Source organism: Penicillium subrubescens (genome assembly GCF_028828155.1).
Source record: "Penicillium subrubescens strain IBT 31985 chromosome Unknown utg000005l_segment0_segment0, whole genome shotgun sequence".
Taxonomy (NCBI): Eukaryota; Fungi; Ascomycota; class Eurotiomycetes; order Eurotiales; family Aspergillaceae; genus Penicillium; species Penicillium subrubescens.
Genome location: NW_026643155.1, coordinates 932,093 through 944,822, shown reverse-complemented (window position 1 = coordinate 944,822; position 12,730 = coordinate 932,093). Strand labels below are relative to the sequence as shown.

General features: G+C 51.2%; 3 protein-coding genes across 3 annotated transcripts; all 3 read left to right on the top strand.

The window, feature by feature from the left end:
- The first annotated feature begins 299 nt into the window (after positions 1 to 299).
- N7473_006864 (glycosyltransferase family 2 protein) lies at positions 300 to 4,423 on the top strand. Its single transcript, XM_057152804.1, has 6 exons — positions 300 to 658; positions 734 to 895; positions 970 to 994; positions 1,042 to 1,838; positions 2,381 to 2,672; positions 3,043 to 4,423. The coding sequence occupies exons 2-6, from the start codon at positions 858 to 860 to the stop codon at positions 3,154 to 3,156; spliced, it is 1,266 nt and encodes a 421-aa protein (XP_057007142.1). The 5' UTR covers positions 300 to 658; positions 734 to 857; the 3' UTR covers positions 3,157 to 4,423.
- Positions 4,424 to 6,593: 2,170 nt separating this feature from the next.
- Positions 6,594 to 7,778, top strand: N7473_006863 (ATP synthase complex assembly protein ATP12; the record flags this gene model as incomplete). Its single annotated transcript, XM_057152803.1, has 2 exons — positions 6,594 to 6,888; positions 6,988 to 7,778. 2 exons carry the CDS (start codon positions 6,594 to 6,596, stop codon positions 7,776 to 7,778), a joined length of 1,086 nt encoding a protein of 361 aa, XP_057007141.1.
- Positions 7,779 to 8,230: 452 nt separating this feature from the next.
- N7473_006862 (OSBP family protein) lies at positions 8,231 to 12,446 on the top strand (the record flags this gene model as incomplete). The annotated part of the gene is made up of 4 exons (XM_057152802.1): positions 8,231 to 8,250; positions 8,560 to 9,806; positions 9,888 to 11,260; positions 11,322 to 12,446. The coding sequence occupies 4 exons, from the start codon at positions 8,231 to 8,233 to the stop codon at positions 12,444 to 12,446; spliced, it is 3,765 nt and encodes a 1,254-aa protein (XP_057007140.1).
- Positions 12,447 to 12,730: the final 284 nt, after the last annotated feature.

Here is a 12,730-nt window from a genome sequence, read left to right as displayed (position 1 = left end):
TTAGCCTCTCCACTCCCATGTCACTGCGCTGCATGGGCCGCCGCCAGTCGAGTGCCAGTGCCAGTCTCCCAGTCTCCACCCTCGAAATGCCTCCATCTAGATCCAGGGTCTCTCTGTCTCTCTGACGCACGAGGCAAAACTACACCTGCAGCTCCCTCAAAACGACTATGGGGACTGGGGCCATTGTTCTTTTGATATTTTAATTTTATTATAATCTTACTCTTTTTTAGCTTAGGAACGTCGGCCCTTTTGATCATTATTTCTTTTCTTTTTTAGAATTTGATTTTTATATTTCTGCGGCTTTTGGTTTTCAATTGTTCGCGAGCAACTAGTATCAAGATTGTCTCTGGGCATGTGCCTACAAATTACTCGTCTTCGACGCCCGTTGAACCATCCTGGCCTCTTTCTTTATTCTTCTCCTCCTTCTCTTTCGTCTTTCCTCCCCCCTACCTCCTCCCTTTTTTCCTCCCCTTTCATTCATCTGGGCTGGTTGAGGAAGCTGTGTCTTCCCCGACATTCGTTTTGGCTTCCTCGCTCTTTGGAATTCCTACCAGCCCATTACTCCTCATCACCTCCACCTCCTCCCCTCCCCTGCTCTCCCCGCTTATAAAAAGTATCCTCACAAGATTCGGTTCGCAATTGACACTTACAGTGCCAGGTAAGCCAATGATGGCAAAATAGCAAAATTGGAGATTGGTTTTGGCTAATCAGGTGATTTTTTGGCGAAGTACAGTTGAATCGAACTCTGCGGAAAATCTCCCCCCCAAAGAAAAGACGACATCAAAAAAAAAAAAAAAAACCAATTACAAAGAAGGAACTAAGAACAAAGAATAATTGCGGCGTGGCTATTGGACGCTATGGCATTTCCATTCCTGCGCGCCTTCGTCGCACTGTTGTCAGTCAAATCGCTATCAACCTCGGAACCAAACATCGTCTCCCGAGACAGGGTAAACTGACTTCCACATTTAGCTGCTACCGCTACTTCCGTCTCGTGGTTAACCTGGTCTCATTTTGGACCTTTAAGCCAATTCCACCCCCGAGAACCCCAAACTCACCTCCCAAGATGTGACAGTAATCATTCCCACGCTGGAAGGCTGCGGCGACGAACTGGTCGAGACGATTCGATCATGTCTGGAAAACCAACCCTACGAAATCCTCCTGGTCACTATCGAGGCCAATCGCAAGCGCGCCGAGAAGATGCTGAGTGCAATGCCCGCCTCTCAGTCGCGAATTCGCTTATTCACCGTCACCCACCCGAACAAGCGCCGCCAGATGACCCGGGCCATTCCCGAGGTTCGTACCTCCATTACCCTCCTGGTCGACGACGACGTGAGCTGGCCCTCAACCGTGTTGCCATGGATTCTGGCCCCCTTTGAAAAGGATGAGCGGTACGGTGGTGTGGTGACCTGCCAGCGATTGCGCCGAGCCGTCTCGCCCACCCTCTCTCAGCGTGTCTGGGGATTCTTGGGCGCTTTGTATTTAGAGCGACGCAACTTTGACTGTGGAGCCACTACGAACATTGACGGGGGACTGCCGTGCATGTCCGGCCGTACTGTGGCATATCGCACCAAGATTCTCCAGAATGAGGGCTTCACCTACGCGTTTACCAACGAGGAGTGGTGGTGGGGCAAGTATCAGCTCAATGCTGATGACGACAACTTCATCACCCGCTGGATGGTCTCGCATGGCTGGGAGACTTATATGCAGTACCACCCCGAGGCCGAGGTGCTCACCACGTTAGAGGATAACCCCCGATTCCTGAAGCAATGTGCGCGCTGGTCCCGCAGCAACTGGCGCAGCAATCTCACCAGCATGTTCCACGAGAAGCATATCTGGTAGTAAGTGATACCCTTCTCTTTGATTTTTTTTCTTCCATCACCCAATGCGCGACGCTCTGTCTTTTTCCCTTCTGCATTTCATTCTGGTTGCTATCTTTTCACTGGTGTCTTGGCCCAATTGAGAGCTTGCTATCTACAACCCACTATTCGACTTTTTGGTCACCTACGCGCGGTTTCTGGATGATTCCCTCCGAGGATCGATTATCTCCTAGGGAGCGAGAGGTTCCTTGGCGGCCGAAGATGCCAACAGGATCCTCCTGTGTGCTGCTGCAATCACCAGCCCGATAGGTGGGCAAAGATGAACAAAAGTACCGTCGGTGGCGCCGGAGAACTTCCTGGGAACCTCGTCGGAAATCGCATTGGCCCTCGCTCTTTCTACCCCATTCAAAATACTTTTTAGTGTGTTTTTTTGGCCTTGTGATTCTGTTATTTTGATAACATCGCAAGGTTGATACCACTGGTTCTTGCCACTGATGTTATTTTGCCATCATTTTCTATCTATATTTTTTTCAGCCGCAGCTAACCCTTCAATCGTCTTACAGTCGCCAGCCATGGAGTGCCTATGCAGTACACTTGACCACCTTGTCACCTCCAGCGCTACTCGGCGACTTGCTCCTTGTTTGGCTGTGCCACAAGGCTAGTGTGGGTTGGGGCGAGGTCTCGCACGATCGCGCCATGACCTCGCTGTATCTGTGGATGTTTACGAGCAAGTGGATTAAATTGCTGGGTCACTATATCCGCTATCCGGTTGATGTGTTCCTACTACCCGTGTCGGTTTTGTTCGGGTATTTCCACGGAGCCATTAAGATGTACGCCGTGATGACTCTGAATGTGGTAAGTGTTTATTATTTTCGCCTTTCATTATTACATGCATCCTTTTCAACCTTTGGAGGGTCTATCTTGGATATCGTCAATTCTGTTTTTTGTTGCCTTGCGGGTCGATGGGGGGTAGAAAGTTAGTGTTGCGCTCGCCGAGCCCTCTCACTTTTCCCCCCTCTTAACACGCCAGCATCACAAAACGCTTTGATCACGACTCCTCCTTCTTGCAGATGGCCTTATCCACCTTTTCCCGTGCGAGCCATTTTCCCTAACCTTGATTGTATCTTCTCATTGGCTGGATTCTGTACCCTGTCTTTTGCAACCATCTACCTTTTTCTCCGTGTTTCCCGGAAATCCCCAGCTAATCCAGTCCCGTTCTTCTTAGACGACATGGGGTAGCCGTGACGGCGCCGATGATTATGACGCCGAGCGTATGAAGAAACTCACAGATGCCGATCGCATGAAACAGCCCTACTACCCCAGCTACCTCACCAAATAAGCAACCGTCTCGCTTGCGCAACGCCTGCCGGAGACCATTTCGGTCTCTCTCCGTCTAGACCAGATCGGATTGGACCATGCTTGCGACTTTCCTCTCTACCTCTACTCTCTCCTGCACGGGCGAAGATGGCTAACATGTGCTGCTGCATTTCCGGATGCCAGAGCACCATGCACGCTATATTTCCCCCGCTGAAATCGAGGGACTCGGATCATGATTGAGGTCTGGGTCCTTCCTCTTGTCGAGTCGCATGCATGACGGACTCCGGCTGGTAGTGGCTCAGCGCATCTCTTTTATCTCCTTCTAACCCGGAGAAGAAGATCCTGGTATATATGTACTGGCACGTCCTGCACAGTACTTTCAGGCTATACTTACTCGGGTTTCCCTCTCTGTGTCTTTTGTCTCTTACGATGAAATGCCGTGACGACCATTGTTTCGACCATGTCCGACTTGATGTTTTGTGTCTCGGTCCGCGATTCTAGATGCGTCCTGCGCTTTGCCTTGAATTTCGTTTTCTCATTTGCTCTATTTTTTTCGATCTTCATTTTCATTTTCTCTTTTCATTTGTCCACTGACCTGGTGTTGCAAATTTTTTGCAGCCCTGCATGGATCGAGGGAGAGCGATAGTCTCCGTGGACCCTGGTTTTTGCAGCTCTCTCCCCAAGTCCCCATAAATGGGCATTGGTGGGCTCCAAGAACCTGGCGACTGGCAACTCTGCCAATCCGACGAGACGCTGTCTTTCCTCCTCTCCGCTCGAATCCAGCTTTGTGAGATCCGACAGAACGTGATGCGTGGTAGTACGACCTTATTTCACGTCCCACTGCTGTTTTGACTTTTTCTTTCTTCTCTGCCCTCTTCTTTGCGCATGATTGGTTTCCAAAACAAGAAAGGGTGGCCAGCCTCAAGATTTGAAGGCTTCTTTTTTATTTTGTGTTCCTCTTTCTTCGTCATCTTCTCTTCCTCTTTTTTCTTTCTTCGCTTCTTGTGTAAATTACAAAAGCATGGGCGGATTTCGTCGTTTTGCACTTGTTCTCGCGTGCTCTGCATCTCGATGTACTGTTCAGCTGGTTTGATTCCCCTCAGCCGTTTTTTTTTTTTTTTCTCTTCGCTTCTTCTTCTGCTTCTTCTTCTGCTTCTTTATTTGTTTTCTGGGATGCGAATTGCGAATTGCAATACTTTGATTTCGAGTTTCTCTTCCTTACTTTTCTTGGGAAAATGAAGGGCTCTAGATGCAGGGTGGGAGGTTAATATGATTCTCGCTTTTTTTCATTCACCGTCTTTGCTCTCGGTTTTCTGAGTCCTTACATCTTGTCTTATTTTGAAACATCTGGAATACCGGTGGAACGGATCTCCGCTTGACTGTACTTCCTAGGTATCCAGTAGAGAGGTACCCAGTAGTATGCGGCGTGGGGACTTCAGTCTTTGACTGGGCTGTCTAGAGCTGCTGTCATCGTACATTCGGACCTATCAATTGTCCAGACAGGACGTAATTATGCAGTTCGTCTCCGCGGAAGCGTTTAGTGTAGAAGTCTATATGGAGTCGATGTGGCCAGTTTGTATGTAGACCCCGGGAGCCGGACTATGGATGTTTTCAACGGCTAAATTGTGGGCAAAATGGAAATTTCTTTTCATTGATTTGCGATTACCTGTAGCTTTCCTAAATGCTGGAGAATTAATGAGGAATCTGACCTCCTACACTATATACTAGTATCTATTGGATGCAGAGGTCTCTACGGAGGTCCATTTCAAAAGAAATGAGCAGCGCATTGACCACTATTATTTTACCACTAGTCTTTTACCAGGCGAATACACACACACACACACACATACACACACATCTCCCCTACCCTTCTATTTCTGCTTCTTCTACTACTCCTACTACATGAGCACGGTAACATGGCAAAGCAGTCTACAATTGCTAGGCGCGCAACGGTAGTTGCTTTGAAGGCCTATACGCCTAAATCTGCTGCCGAGATCGCTGCTCTTACCAATCTATCTGTTCCTTCTGTGAATCGAATCTATGCAGAAGCAATTAAGCGAGGATTCGATCCGCATCGTACGATGGTTGATAACCAGTATGTCGAAGATAAGCCTCGTTCTGGTAGGCCTACCAAGCAAGATCCTTCTACAGTCGATATTATCCTATCAAAGGTGCGCCTAGATCGATACGGCCGGGAAAAGACCTGCGCTGATATCGCTGGTGATCTTAGCAAGCTAGGAATCAATATCTCCGGTACAACGATCTATCGTGTGCTAAAGAACGCTGGCTTTCGGAAGACGAAGCCAACGAGGAAGCCTGGATTGACGAAGAAGATGCGTGCTGAGCGTCTTGCTTGGTGTCTTGCGCACGAATCCTGGACTTTAGAAGATTGGAAAAACGTTATTTTCTCTGACGAAACGTCAGTGATTCTTCTACACCGACGTGGAGGTTATCGAATCTGGCGAACTAAAGATGAGCGTTTCTTACGATCTTGTATTCGCGAACGATGGAAAGGCGCTTCTGAATTTATGTTTTGGGGATGCTTTTCTTATGATAAGAAAGGGCCCTATCACTGTTGGCTTCCAGAGACTGCGCAAGAAAAACGTGATGCTGAGAAGGAAATTGAACGTTTAAACAACGAGATTGAACCTACTCTACGTACTGCGTGGGAGATTGAGACTGGCGTACGCCGTCTAAATCTTCGTCAAAACCCTAGTGGCAGGAAGCCTACATGGAAGTTTACTGCAAAGAATGGTAAATTAGGCCGTGGAAAAAGAGGTGGAATCGATTGGTATCGATATCAACGACTTATCTTACTACCAAAATTGCTTCTATTCGCGCAAGAATGTGCTATTGAAAGACCGGGAACGCTTGTTCAAGAAGATAAAGCACCAGCGCATAATCATCATATCCAACAGCGTGTTTTTGATGCAGCACAGGTACAAAGATTACTCTGGTGCCCTAATTCGCCTGATCTTAATGCAATTGAGCCTGCGTGGCCTTGGATGAAGCGAAGAACAACACGTAAGGGAGCACCGAAGACCCGGCAGGAAGCGTTTAGTGCATGGAAGGCAGCTTGGCAAGAACTACCGCAGGAGAGGATTCAGCAGTGGATTGAGCGTATTCCTTGGCATATAAAGCAGATTATAGAGCTAGAAGGAGGAAACGAATATAAAGAGGGCAGGGAGAAGAAGCAGCAGGGTGATTGGGAAGATGTTTAGGGTATAGTAGGAAACGATGTTCATACAGTATTTTAAACAAGTGGTGGTCAATGCGCTGCTCATTTCTTTTGAAATGGACCTCCGTATACTTGCAAGCTATGCGGTAGGGCCAAATCAAAGCGCGGACCAATTCTTGGCGGGCCGAGACTCGCAAAAAGTTCCGACTTGCCATCTCCGCCCGAGCAACGTTTCTACCACCTGTGACGATTGACGATTGTCCAGCCTCGACTTTACACCAATGGCCGGTCTCCCTCGTGCTGCCTTCACGGCGCGCCTTCTCGCTATCCCTAGACAAAATGTCCCGCTGTGTCGCCGCATTCACTCATCGCCCTTGAGGGCCGCCGTTGCGCATCCCATTACGGCCCACGGTCCGCCACCCAAGGCTCCTGCGCCCGCACCTGGGTTCGCAGAGACTGCAGAGACACAAGCAGGTGTGGAGTCGACAACGGAGGGTCGAGATCTATCACAATTGAAGAAGCCTACTGTGTTGAAGAAGCGCTTCTGGAAGGATGTTCATGTTAACGGAAAGCCCGGTATGTTGCAGAATCGAGAATCGGAGATGTTATTCGCATCGCGGCATGTCTCTGCTTTTGTAATGACTATGAAAACTAACGTTTAATCTGCATCATTAGGTGAATACCAAGTGTTGTTGGACAAGCGCCCTGTACGAACACCCAACAAGGATATCCTCTCCATCCCCCCAACCAAGCCTCACCTCGCCCATGCCATCGCCCTCGAATGGGATGTCATGACCTCCGCCCAACAGGCCCTCAAGAGCCACTTGATTCCCCTAACCTCCCTCGCCGCGCGCGCCTCAGACATTGTCCGCGAAGATGCCCAGGGCGAACGCACCACTCGCGACCAGATCATCAACACCGCCATGCGGTACCTGGACACCGACACACTGCTGTGCTGGGAGCCCGAGCGTACGAACAGCGCACTGGACCGGGTGGGCGAGGAGGAGAAGGTCGAGAGTCTACGTGAGATCCAGATGCGGGTTGCAAAGGACATCATGAGCTTCCTGTCTACAAAAGTCTGGCCAGGCCTGGAAATTGTGCCCATTCTCGACGGGGAGAGTATCCTCCCCGTGTCCCAGCCGCAAGCGACCAAGGATAGCATCCGCACTTGGGTGTCTGAGTTGGACGCACATGATCTGGCGGGCTTGGAGCGAGGTATCCTAGCGACGAAGAGTCTACTGGTCGCTGTGCGGCTGCTGGTCGAGTGGAGTGAAAATTTCCGCCATGTCCAGCGACACGAAGCGAAGAAGTTTGGTCTTGAGGAGGCTACCGAGGCAGCTAACTTGGAGGTTAAGTGGCAGACGGATATGTGGGGTGAGGTTGAGGATACCCACGATGTAAACAAGGAGGATTTGCGGCGGCAGTTGGGAAGTGTGGTGGTGTTGGTGAGTGGTGAGACGAGATAAATGAGCAGAGGGCAGATGCTGCTTTTGTATAATATTCATGGCTTCTACGGAGTGAGTACTCGATACTCGGCACTCGAGCAATATTCGTGACTCGAGAGTCGAGACTCCACCTGGGGATAGAAGGTGAAAATCGCTATCTCCTCTGTACAATTATTATAGAAATGACGAGATCAAGTACCGATCATCAAGATCGGCTATCCAAACCTGCAAGTACTACGTAGGAGCGAAGGGTTCAGGAAAAATCAACAGGTCCTCGCAGCCAGTAGGAGGTCGAGTCCCCCGTGGATGTTTTAGTATACAGCGCTGCGCCGCCGTGCCAAGGCGGAGCGATCTGCGTTGCTTTGGCTTTCGCTTCTTCCCCCTCCTTGAAAACAACCCCAGGCTAAGAGACGTTGTTTCTTCCAGGCTTCAGGGCTCACTGCAATTTGTGCTCCTGCAAGAGTTCGTCCATCATGTCCGACAGACCTGAAGGGTGAGTACCATCTCTATACATCCCCGGACTCACCCCCTTAAACAACTACACAACACAGCTGTTGTCTCCGGGCTCCTCTACGCAGGGACCCATGGTTCGCTGTCCCGCGGTCGGTCATGACAGCATCTCACTCTTTGAACTGCTGCATCAAAGTCTAGTCAGACAATGCTGGCCAAAGAATAGATTGGGCTATAGAGAACTCCCAACTTCAAGCTCGAGCCTAATTTGAGTCGTGACCAGCGAACCAGCGAACCAAATCGCGAGCCTATCACATGTGAAGCAGCTGACTGACATGTCCCCGTTTCGCAGGCACAAGCGCTCCCGCAGTGCGCTGGCGCTTGCACTCCTGCATCGTGACAAGTCCAAGGGCGAAGACAAGGAAGCAGACGATACTACCGACAACGCTTCTGTCGGCACTGCCTCTTCGAATGGCTCGCCGCCCGCCCACCACCGCAGCAACAGCCGAAGCCGCCTGAGCCGAAAGAAGACCGTCTCTCCCCCCGAGCCCCTCCTTGAACATATCCCTACCAACACGAGCTACCAAAGCGCCGACGGCGACGTCAACGCCAACCCCAACGCCATGGACGTGCCCTCCGTCACGCTGACCGAGAGCGGTGGCAGCTTGTCCCTCGACCAGTCCGTGCGGACCTTCCGTCTGTTTGAGATCCTACGGAGCGGTGATACTACTGCCATCTCCAAGGCTATCAAGGAGTCTAGCGATCCCCAAGTGGAGAACAACTTGTACGGAACCACTATCCTCCACCTGGCCCTACAGTGTGCCGAGCCCCAGGTTGTCGAGTTCGTGCTGTCCTCGAGTGAGAACCTGGATATCAATGCGCGGGATCGCGAGGGGAACACCCCACTGCACTTGGCCGCACAGCTTGGCCGTGTCGCTCTTGTCAAGGATCTACTGAGTCGACCATCCGTCAATGACGCGATCGTCAACTACCGCGGCCAGACGGCGCTGGATGTTGCTCGTACACCGGAGATCTTCCAGCAGCTCCAGCTCGCTCGCTCCCTCTTCATCGACAGCAAGACGCAGGAGATCCAGGCCCTGGTCACCAAGGGCGATTACGATAGCCTGGAAACGTTGCTCGAGGAACCCCGCGTCGAGGGCATCATCGATGTCAACAGCCTGGACCTGGTCACGGATCGGACTACTGCGCAAACTGGTGGTACTTTGCTTCATGAGGGAGCTCGTAACAAGAATTTCCAGCTCATCGAGCTTCTCTTGACGCATGGAGCGGATCCGTTCCGCCGTGATAAGAAGGGCAAGCTACCCCAAGATGTTACCAAGGATGACAAGACGCGCGCTATGCTGAAGAAGTCCCCGGCTGCGGCGATTGCCCAGCGCGGTATACAGGAGAAGGCTATTTTGGGGAATAGCAATGCTCAGGGATTGTCCGGCCGTGTTTCGATTGGTGAAGCACCACTGGCTGGGAAGGATGCCCGTGAGATGAAGGGTTATCTTAAGAAGTGGACCAATTACACGAGTGGTTATAAGTTGCGGTGGTTTGTTCTGGAGGATGGCGTGTTGAGCTATTATAAGCACCAAGGTAAGTGGATGGTCTTATTTGGAGACAATTTGTATACTGTCATTCGTCTGAACAGTGGCTGATCCTCTATCTTTCTGACAGATGATATCGGCTCTGCCTGCCGTGGAGCTATTAACATGAAGATTGCTCGGTTGAGCATGGACGCTCAAGACAAGACTCGCTTTGACATTCACGGCAAATCCTCGGTCAAGTATCATCTGAAGGCGAACCATGTTGTCGAGGCGAAGCGCTGGTTCTGGTCATTGAACAATGCCATCCAATGGGCCAAGGATGAAGCCAAGGAAGAGGAGAGGCAGCGCTCACAGAATGCGGAGGCTCTTCGCCAGGCAAAGATCGACCAGACTGAGGGTCGTTCAACGGGAACTCCCTCTGAGTCCGGTCTGAGCCACAAGCCTAGCACAAAGGGCCTGGCACCTCCGTCTTTAAGCGTTCCCAGCGGTAGTATGACAAGGCTTAGCACCCATGCTTCGCGGACTACTCTTGAGACTACTGGTGGGGATGAAGATAGCTCTGTCTATGATTCAGTTGACCAAAGTACTTCTCCGAACGAAGTGAACCGTGTGACTAGCCATGTTCCAAGTGGTCCCGACGGGGAAGCCGAGGATGATGACTATGGGGACTATGCTTCCAGCCATGAGGATGCGCCAAATGAGGACAAGGATGCGCTCAACATCACCGCGCAGTCAGCGAAGCTCCAATTGGATCTCCTGGCCAACGTCGCCGCATCTCTGCAGGCTGAACGGGCCAAGAACCCCGAAACGTCGATTTCAGACCCGGCCGTCGAGCAGGCACTGGGTGCGTATGAGGCTGCTGTCAGCAGCCTGAATGGCCTAGTGCAGAATCTCCTCAAGATCTCGCGAGATCGCGATTCCTACTGGCAGTATCGACTGAACCGGGAGGAGTACCTCCGCCAAATGTGGGAAGAAAGCATGGCCCGTGTCGCTCAAGAGCACGAGGAACTGCAGTCCAGGATGGGCGAGTCTGAAGAGAAGCGTAAGCGAACCAAGAAGGCTCTGAAGGAGGCTCTGGAAAACGCGACGGCGAGCAGTCGCTCGATGACTGGTCCGCCATCTCGCATGCCGATGGATGGTTCTGCAACTCTGGAATCCAGCCAGCCTCAGATTCGGGAGTTGGAGAGTACCACTGGAGATGAGGAGCCCAGCCAGGCGCCCATCATGCCTACTCTCAACCGCAAGCCGTCGGTTCTGTCACAGATTAGTAGCCTGTACGACTCCGAATCGGATGGTGATGAGTTCTTTGACGCTATTGATGCGGGTGAGATTGAGGTCGAGGAATTCAAAGAGAGCGAGAAAGTGGAGGAGCCTCAAGATGAAAGTGCTCAGGCTCGCGCGAACAAGCTTGCAGTGGTCAAGGCTTCTTTCAAGGGTTATGAAGAGCCTGTGCGTGAGCGTCTGAAGATGGATAACGATGACCGGCCTAAGATTTCTCTCTGGGTAAGTAATGTCGAACGATGTATGCGGAGCCTAGAACATACGCTAATTAGCATTTCTTCAGGGTATTCTGAAATCCATGATTGGAAAGGATATGACCAAGATGACCCTGCCTGTGTCTTTCAACGAGCCTACTTCCTTGCTGCAGCGTGTCGCTGAGGATTTGGAGTACACCGATCTTCTTGATATCGCTGCAGACCGGTCTGATTCTATGGAACGTCTCGTTTATGTTGCCTCGTATGCTGCTAGTGAGTATGCTTCGACTATCGGGCGTGTGGCGAAGCCGTTCAATCCGCTGCTTGGTGAAACTTTTGAGTATGTGCGGCCCGACAAGGGCTACCGGTTCTTCGTGGAACAGGTTAGCCATCACCCACCGATTGGTGCGGCGTGGGCTGAGTCGCCCAAGTGGGATTACTGGGGCGAGTCATCTCTCAAGTCCAAGTTCTACGGAAAGTCCTTCGATATCAACCTCCTCGGTACCTGGTTCCTCAAGTTGCGCCCGATTACCGGCGGCGAGGAGCTGTACACCTGGAAGAAGGTCACGTCTTCTGTGATTGGCATCATCACCGGAAACCCCACTGTTGATAACTACGGTTTGATGGAGATCAAGAACTGGACCACTGGCGAGGTCTGCTACCTGGACTTCAAACCTCGCGGTTGGAAGGCCTCGTCTGCCTACCAGGTCTCTGGCAAGGTCGTTGACCGTAATGGCTCACCTCAGTGGACCATTGGCGGTCGCTGGAACGACAAGATCTACGCTCGTCACACTCCCGGCTTCGAGGCTCCCGTCTCCGGCCAAGATCCCGAGTCAGCTAAGACCCTCCTGGTCTGGCAGGCACACCCCCGCCCGACAGGCATTCCTTTCAACCTGACTCCCTTCGTCATCACTCTGAATGCCCTGCCCAAGGGATTGAGGGAGCACCTACCTCCTACCGATACTCGTCTGCGTCCTGATCAGCGTGCTATGGAAGACGGCGAGTATGACCTCGCTGCCACCGAGAAGCACCGCGTCGAAGAGAAACAACGCGCCAAGAGGAAAGAACGCGAGGCCAACGGCGAACTTTATAAGCCGCAGTGGTTCGTCCGGGATAGATGTCCCATCACCGGGGAGGAGTTCTGGGCCCATAATGGCAACTACTGGGCTAGCAGAGATGCCCATGATTGGAGCAGGTCGGAGGATATTTTCTAATCGAATAGTGGATTTGGCCATTGCATCGCATCACCCTGGAGATTCCCGCCTTGTGACTTATACCTTCCCCGTGTATCTTGTTGTAATTCTTTTTTGGGTTCTTCTTTCACGAAGTCGAAGTTCGACTTCGCTCTGTACAAGACTTTTATTCTTTGGCAGCGTTCATGAATAGATACACGACGCAATAACTTAGCTCTTGTTGATATCACTGTATGTTCGGTAAATCTAAAACAATTTAAGCATCTGTATATGAGAAGTCGGTAGTTATTGCTCAATACCTAGTT